Here is an 8,543-nt window from a genome sequence, read left to right as displayed (position 1 = left end):
CACAGTTGCTTACATATAGACTATGTTTTTTTTTGTATTGTGCTGAACCCATAATAAAACTGAACTTCGGGAAAAAACATTTAGTTATGTTCCATTTCTCTGTAAAGGTGTACTGCTTCCTCACTTAAATCAAGGCTGAAGTGTTTCCTGGTTGCCACTTTCTTTTATTAAATTGAATTCTTATTCATATCAGACACTGCACTGTAACTTTATTTTGTTTCCTTTCTTATCCTATCTTAGCTTGTCTTAACTTATGTTCTCTTGGTTATTGAATGACTGCTTTAATGGCATTTCATAATATGCTTCTTTTGCACTGTGTCTTAATGCTTTGGATGTTTTTGTAAAGCACTTGAACCTGACCCGTTGTCAAAATCTGCTTTTCAAATATTCTTAGCCAAAAGCTCTAAAGATTAACCAGTTTATGAACAAATGTATTTCCCATAATGCCTCAACTGTAATCTGGATTGCACAACAGATAACAACCACTGCTTCTTTATCATAAAATGTTGCTTTGGGGTCATAATCACAGTACTTGCTATCAAAGAAAAGCAAATTAAATCCTAGAAAATGATTGGCAAAGGAAACACACAAAGCCAACACTAACCCGGGAACAAAAGCAGTTTACAGAGAGGAAAGGTAGAGCCACAGGCGGGGGAGAGGCCAGAGGCAGATAGTCGAGAGGTGAGCTCTGGGTGAGGAGCTGGTGTTTTATTAACAGACTTTTACTGCTTTGAAGTTTGAATCAGCGAGAAAGAGCCTTCCTTCGTCTTACCGGTCTGTCCAGTTTTTCTCTTGTCTCTCGAAGAAAACAGAGAGCAGGTTGTCTTCAGTCAAGCTTTTGGATCTGATCACACACAGAGGGATTGTTGTACATACTCTTTTTCTGAAGGACACACTTGGATCAGTGTCTTTGCTGTCCAGCGGTGACATTGTGCAGGACTCGATCAGGACCTCACTGGACGTATTCGCAGGAGAAGGATGAGCAGTTTTCTGTATTTCCTCCTCCCAGCTCTGGGTGGATACACTCTCACCTCGGTGTTCCTGCTGAAGAACCCCCAGATTCTCCACAAGAAGAAACGCACACCTTTTTACTGCAGACACATCTCACACAGAGGAGGTAAGAGGGTCACTGTCGGTCAGGTGCAGTCCGTACAAAGTGACAAGAAAATAGAGGGTTGTTTGCTCTTATAAGTACTTTTGTTTCCCCATATAAAGGCTTGTTTTATTCACTTGATTCACACACTGCATGTTAAATAATCTACACAAAAGCTCTGTCTCCAAAGGGTTTAAAATCTAATTGTCATTGTTGATAATATTGTCATTAGCCTGCAGCACAAAAGCTCATGAAGATGTAATAAAGTGAGCAAACGCAACACTCTGATTGCAAATGGACAAAAATTGTGGTTAGTTAATTTGCTAAATGTGTCTATGGCTTAAACAAATAATGATATGACTTTCATTTTAGGCACCTGAATACTCGCAGTATGTTGTCAGATCAGAGCTTTTACTATCCATTAATTCTGCCACACCTACAGAAGACACAGTGATGCAATATTCTTAGAACGTTCGTCCAAATGTGCTTTTTTCTGTATCTTTACTGATTGCCATCATCAACCCTCACCTCTCTGTGTGTCTCCAGGATGTGGAGAGAGGATAGAGAGCACGATGGGGGCGTTCACACAGTGAGTACCAAACTCTAGAGGAGATTTCGCACCAGGAAAATCTACTTTTTAGAGAACCTGTGACCAACTGAGTTTCTAACCGAAACGGAGGGTTTGCCCAGCTTCATAACATGTCTTAGAAAAGAGGCTTTGAAAGTCTCCCTAGGGGGGCTCTAAACTATTTGAGGGGAGGCTCAGTGAAATAAAAAAAGTTATTTCATTGTTTTTCAAAAAGATCAAATAAATGGCCGCTGGATATCTCAGTGGTAAGAACAGGCAGCTCATATGCAGAGTCCAAAAACGAAAAGACTTGCTTAAATGTGTGTGTTTTGATTATATAGAAAATAAAAAACAGTTTAAAAATTCAGTTTTAAAGAAATTCTGGGGAATATTACTGTATTTCCTGTTTTTTGGTAGTCAAAAACGTATCAATGTCTCAAAAGATATCAAATATGCTTTATTTCAGGGCTGTATGCTTTATGTAAGAATAGTAAATATGTAACACAGTGTACAATCCTGTCTTCGCTGTATTAATCGTCTTACATCCTTTCAATTAGACATATTATTTCCTTAGTATTTTAGGAGAAGGGTGCATGTCTCCTCAGTTAACAGGATTGTAAAAAGTGATTGTGCAGATAATTATGACCTTGTGTTTGCAGTGCGGCGGAGCAGGGCACACAGATGTTTGAGATGGACTGTCACTTGACACGTGACGGACATGTGGTGGTGTCACATGATGAGAACCTGCTGAGGCAGACCGGCCAGGACGTCACCGTCTCCTCACTCAGTCTACAGGTGAGAGGACAGAGGTCACAAGGTCAGGTTCAGAGAGAAGCTCAGGCCTGTTTGACCGAGTTTGTTGGGATTATGCTTGTAGTCGACCATGTTGGTGCCGGAGGGGTTACATTATGAGTAGTTGTTTAATGAATGAAAAACTTGGGTCACAGGTTCATCAACAATGCAATATAAATATATACAAGACATAAAACACATTTTTATTTTAAAAAACAACAATAAAAATAGTGCAAGCTGAGGTGTTTCATAGTCGTATGACCTGTGGGATGAAACTGTCCCTGAGTCTGGTGGTTTTAGTCCTGATGCTGCGGTACCGCCTGCCAGACGGCAGCAGACAGAACAGTTTGTGGCTGGGGTGATGGGGGTCTTTGGTAATCCTGAGGGCTTTCTTCCTGAGCCGCTGGGAGTAAAGATCCTCCATGGCAGCTCCGTCCTGGTGACGAATCATAATCTGAAACAAATAAATGTACAAATCAACACAAATATCACTCAATGGTTCAAGTTAGTTAAAATAGCTGCATGAAAAAGCAATTACTCAAGGCTTTGTTAATTTGTAAATGTTCACTTAAGTATTGGACTCCCTTCGAAGTTAATGTTTGACTTTTATCCATTACACATAGAATATCCAAACATGGATGTACATTTTTAATTCCATCTTCAACTCATAATAACAATGATATAACTTTTTAAGTTTCCATTCATATGCTTTTCAACTCTTATAGGATTTGCCTCTGTATAAAGAAAGACTGGAGGTGACATTTTATGCAGGTGAGTTCCTCCTCTACTCTCAATCATGAACTAAATGTGATTCAATCAACTAGGTGTGTGTGTGTGTGTGTGTGTGTGTGTGTGTGTGTGTGTGTGTGTGTGTGTGTGTGTGTGTGTGTGTGTGTGTGTGTGTGTGTGTGTGTGTGTGTGTGTGTGTGTGTGTGTGTGTGTGTGTGTGTGTGTGTGTGTGTGTGTGTGTGTCTATGTTGTAATCTTAGTTTCCATCGCTCTGCTTCAGGTCGCTACAGTAGTGGTGCAGACAGGAAGTTCTCTCTGCTGGAGGATGTGTTCAGGAAGTTCCCCAAGATGCCTGTCAGCATTGAGATCAAAGAGAACAACAAACAGCTGATGGAAAAGGTAGCAAACATAAAAACAAAACCACTCATAACTCAACAGTTTCAAAACTTCCCCAATGACATAAAAGAACAAAAATAAAATGAAAATGGTGTTGATGCATTTGTAATGCTCAGCAACTATACAGTCAAATGTCCAAATTAACTCATTGCATGCATTTTATAGAGGTCCTATTATGCTTTGTGGGTGTTTGCCTTTCCTGTAGTGTATTATATTGGTTTAAGTGCATGTAAATGGTCTGCAAAGGCTTAAATCGCAAAGTTCCCTCCAGAGGGAGTTTCTCTCCCATACACTCTCCCCCTGCCTGAAACACCTCCATTGGACTCCTTTGTGTACATGTGTTGACGTAACACTCACGCTTCTATTGGCTAGCGCTTCAACACATTGTACGTGATAGGCTAAGGGGCAGGACCTCTCTAAGCAGTTGACCAATCACAACAGAGCCAGCCAGCTAACCAATCAGAGCAGACTGGGCTCTGGTTTCAGACAGAGGGTGAAAAGAGGTGCTGCAGCACAGGCAGTATGAGCAAATTAAACAGCTTTTTGAACATTAAAGCATGGAGACATGTCACAGTAGAGACACTACATACAAATATGAACCTGTTAATTAGCATGATGGGCCCCCTTTAAGACTCCAACATGTAAATAATATTTTTTGAAGTGATGACATCCTGCCTTTGAGTATTTTTATACATTAACGTGTATACTGATATACACCTCATTATTTCTCCACCACCATCACATTTAACCTGTGACCTTCTGCTGTCTTTTCAGGTGTCAGAGTTGGTTAAACGCTACAACAGGGAGGAGCTCACACTCTGGGCCTCTGTGAACTCCACGGTTATAGAGGAGTGCCGCAAAACGGTACGTTTACCACCTGGGGGCGACAAAGTGACCTGTGCAGCATTTTACACAGAATTCACAGCCAACATCTCCTTTTTGCCTCTTAAAATACTATGATTGCCTGAAATAATAAAGAGGTGAAATTGAACTGTAATATGTCTCTTTTCTATCTTCTCAGAACGACTCCATGCCGTACAGCTTCAGTAAGAACCGAGTTGTGCTCATGCTCCTGCTTTTCTACAGCGGCCTGCTGCCCTTTGTGCCTCTGGGAGAGAGTTTACTGCAGTTCTACCTGCCACGCATCATCAACAGGTGTGGCTGCGTGTTGAGTCTGTGTGCGTGTTCTTGCATGCAAGGGCGTGGGTGTCATTTCAACACTGGGAGGGGCACACGTAATTTACATTAAAATGGTGGCCCTTATTCATATCAATGATAAGTCATTCATAGTAATAAATTACTAACAGTACAGACATGTTGACTGTTTCTTTCTCTGTCTCTGGGTGCTGAAGGACGTTCATTCCTGAGAAGCCCATGCTGAGGAACACGCTGGTCGTCTCTTTGTTAGAAAAGTGAGTGAAGTTACACTGCAGCCTTCCTTATGACTGACTTTGTTTTGCTGCAATCTGAAATGGTCATGAAAGAGAGAAACGTAAACAATACTGAGAACATTAAATCCACTGAATGCATGGGTTAATGCTTTTATGCAAGGCTAAAGACCGAAATAATTGATTTTTGTTTAATGCTTTTTGTGTAGAAACTGAATTAATTTGTATGTATGTTGTCGTTCCAGAGTAACAATGAGGAAGAGTCTTTTCAAACACCTCGCAGCCCGTGGAATTCAGGTATAAAACTGCATAATACATCCCTAAAAGTTGTTTAAGTGCATCACAGGAATGCACAAAAACAAGAACCTTTGAAAATGTAAAAGTTGAGATATGAATAGGAAACACAATTAGTATAAGAGTAATTACAATCTGACTTGTGCACAGTTTTTAATCAAGTGTTGGCTCATCAAGACACTACTTATGAAAACATCCACTGGGTAATTTTAAAATAAATGTAGCTTTCTTAATCTTAGAGACACATAAACCAAATCCTAATTCCTGGATACAAAAACAAGAAAAAAGAGCAGATTCAGTTTAATTTTGACCGCTTGCGACTGCCTCATCATATGTAATACTTAATTGAATTATTAGTGGTTTAATGATCATTACACTTCAGTTTTTCAGCTTACAAACAGTAACGCTCACGATGTGTTCGAATGCATCGCCTCTGTCCTGAGTTAACACTTAAATAGTTTGAGCATGAAGTTGTTTCTCGTTGCCTTGTCAGCTGCTGAGGGCCTCAATGCCTTTGAGTAATTCTAAGTAAGTGACTAAGAAAAGCTCATCTCCTCATACTGCACATCAAAACAGAGGGATGAGTTCAGAGCTCCTCTCTCCAGGAAAATAATAAATATATATTAGAAATAACAAGTAAAGAGACATTATTTTACCAATGCATTTCCCTCCCCAATAAAAGTATCTACATACTGCTGATATTAAATATTAAAAATTGTGTTTTTTAAAGGGGGCCTATTATGCTTTTTGGGTTTTCCCTTTCCTGTAGTGTGTTATATAGGTTTTTGTGCATGTAAAACGTCTGCAAATGCTAAAATCACAACATACAGAATATCCCTTTAACTGCCAGCGCCACCTGGTAGAGCACATTTTGTGTCTTGATAACTTGTTGAAAAAAAAAAGTGTAACGCCATCTGATTCAGCCAGCTCTACCGTTTGGTTGACATGTTATGCACAAAACAACCTCTAGATGTCACTGTGGTTCGAACAGAAAGCCCTTCAGCTAGCTTCCACTGAGGAAGTTGGCAATGCTAAAAGATCATTGCTGAAGAAATCACTCTTTTTGGTCAACTTTTGTAAGGTAACCATATACTTTTTGACATATTTTAGTGTCAGAGCACTTACTGAACATATTTAGATAACTTGATGCACACAAAAAGTTTTAACAAGGGTGTAATTCTTTTTGGGAAAATATGCTCAACCAACCGGTCGAATTGGCCTTTTATGGTAAACTAGCAATATGACTTTTTCAGAGTTTCAGAGATGTTTTCCAATAAAATATGGTAAATAAATGGCTAGATTCATGGTAATATTACTACATCTAGTACTGCCTTATGAGTCTCAGAGTGAAAGAATGATAATCATTTATATAGCACCTTTCATGCATGGCATTCAGCCCAAAGTTGCACACAGATGAGCAAGTTAGGCCAACACAGGATAGACATTTGCTGTTAGGCCAGGGGTTTCTTGTTAGGCCAATTCAGCATATACAGTAAGATGAGCAAGTCTTTTTTTTATTATGTAAAACACTTTACATTACCTTTTTCCCCAACATTTTTTTTACAATTATAATTTATTATCTTTTATGAATACATCTGGTTGTATATATTGCTCATTTTCCATAAAAGAAACAAATGTAGTTCAGTTTGTGTTTTATTTGAGTTTGATGCATACAAATACTGTACTGTATATGATGATTGTTGAAAATGCACTTTTACCATAGAAGGCCAGCTCGACCAGTTGGTAGAGGCTCATAAAAACAAAACTGTGTGGTCAGTCAAAAAATAAAAATGGTTTGTGGTTATTTGTGGCCCATTTGATAAAAAATGCAAACAAATAATTTTTCCATAGCTTTTTCCTTGGTCTGGCAGTTAAAGGGTTATTCATAACACTGAGGAATATGAGTTATTAGTCGACACTTCAGTCTGAACAAGTAGTCCTTTATGCTCTGAGGCTTTGTTTTTGCTGTCAAATCTGAGACAATTGCCACCCTCCAAATGTATGACATGTGTTTGTGCTTTATTGATCACGCACAGTAGCTAAAAACTGCAGAAAGGATGTCAGAAATAGAACGCTGTGTGATTTCAACCTTTCCTTTTGTTTTTGTTGACATTGGCTCTATTCCCTGAATGTTTGAGAAGTTGACCAACCCATTTTAACTTTGTTTTTCAAGCTGCTTGTTCTCCTGGACCCCAGACAGATCACTCACTAAGGTTGACTAATATATCTGTGATTGCAGGTGCATTTGTTTGTGTGCAATGAAGATGAAGACATAAAAGCAGCGTTTGACGTCGGGGCCACCGGGGTGATGAGTGACTACCCGGCTCTTCTTTCTAGCTACCTCTCCAGAAACAGAATGGAGGATTGACCCCAAACACACCACCACATAACAACAATGAATAACCTCGACAATGGCAGTTTTCTTATAAATGAGGATTATGTAAATAAATGACACTGAAAAGGATGTAAAGAAGAAGTGTGAGACGTTTTTCTTGTTAAGTGAGGAGATTAGTCGTGAAGTTGTGTTAATGATTAAACACGGGGAACAAAACAGTGATTCGACTCTTTTATCTCAATCCTCGATCACTGTGTTGACAGAATTACGTCCAGCCTGTCAGACACAGCCCAGAGTTTAAAGAAACAGTCAGGGAATTTTCCTTCTCAGCAACAAATATAACAGGGATAGAGTATTTGTATTTCTTGTATAAGTGAACCGGGCCTACAGAAAGTAAATCACATAAATAAAAGAAAGAACACAAACTGGAAAAAATGTATAATAATAATAATCATCATCATCATCATCACAATAAGGGGAACTTGTAATCTAATGGATGCCATTTCCTTTAGCTGGTCCATTTAAGGTCACTGATGCAGTTTCTCACACTGGGCTGCCTCCAGACCCTCTGGGAGGAAGTATGTATTGGAGTTTGTTTGCTGAGAAATACTGGAGGAGGGGTGGGTTTATCCTTGTTGATGCCAGGTTTTTTTTGTATTATATAATTTTCAACAAGTTTTCATACACGCAAGAACATTGCAACTTAGTCCCATTATAAACTCATCTAACAAAAAGCACAGAAGAACTAAAAACATGAAGGTTATAATAAGGATTATAATAATATAGATAACATTACATAATGGAGAAAGGCAGCATATAACACAAGATTTGTAATTTATTACACAACAGTTTCATCTGAATGGACTATCGAAAGTTGGGTCTTGATTGGATTTTAAAATAAGTGAGATTTTGGTGGCGTTCATGTTTACAATAGTCTTATTTTGTTTC

The 8,543-nt window shown here is 38.9% G+C and overlaps 1 protein-coding gene across 1 annotated transcript; it reads left to right on the top strand.

Moving 5' to 3' along the window:
* Positions 1-670: 670 nt before the first annotated feature.
* gdpd3a (glycerophosphodiester phosphodiesterase domain containing 3a) lies at positions 671-7,724 on the top strand. The gene is made up of 10 exons (XM_034142314.1): positions 671-1,117; positions 1,640-1,682; positions 2,321-2,456; positions 3,179-3,224; positions 3,463-3,581; positions 4,353-4,442; positions 4,600-4,733; positions 4,931-4,990; positions 5,212-5,263; positions 7,500-7,724. Exons 1-10 carry the CDS (start codon positions 979-981, stop codon positions 7,626-7,628), a joined length of 948 nt encoding a protein of 315 aa, XP_033998205.1. The 5' UTR covers positions 671-978; the 3' UTR covers positions 7,629-7,724.
* Positions 7,725-8,543: the final 819 nt, after the last annotated feature.

This window comes from Trematomus bernacchii, unplaced genomic scaffold (genome assembly GCF_902827165.1).
Source record: "Trematomus bernacchii unplaced genomic scaffold, fTreBer1.1, whole genome shotgun sequence".
Classification (NCBI taxonomy): domain Eukaryota; kingdom Metazoa; phylum Chordata; class Actinopteri; order Perciformes; family Nototheniidae; genus Trematomus; species Trematomus bernacchii.
This window is presented reverse-complemented; position numbering and strand designations above follow the sequence as displayed.

What these genes read in the sequence shown, in the direction of transcription:
- gdpd3a (XM_034142314.1), top strand. Translation starts at nt 979, where the DNA reads ATGAGCAGTTTTCTGTATTTCCTCCTCCCAGCTCTGGGTGGATACACT. An exon ending in ACACATCTCACACAGAGGAG is followed by an intron (nt 1,118 to 1,639) that starts GTAAGAGGGTCA and finishes GTGTGTCTCCAG; the next exon opens with GATGTGGAGAGAGGATAGAG. An exon ending in ACGATGGGGGCGTTCACACA is followed by an intron (nt 1,683 to 2,320) that starts GTGAGTACCAAA and finishes TTGTGTTTGCAG; the next exon opens with TGCGGCGGAGCAGGGCACAC.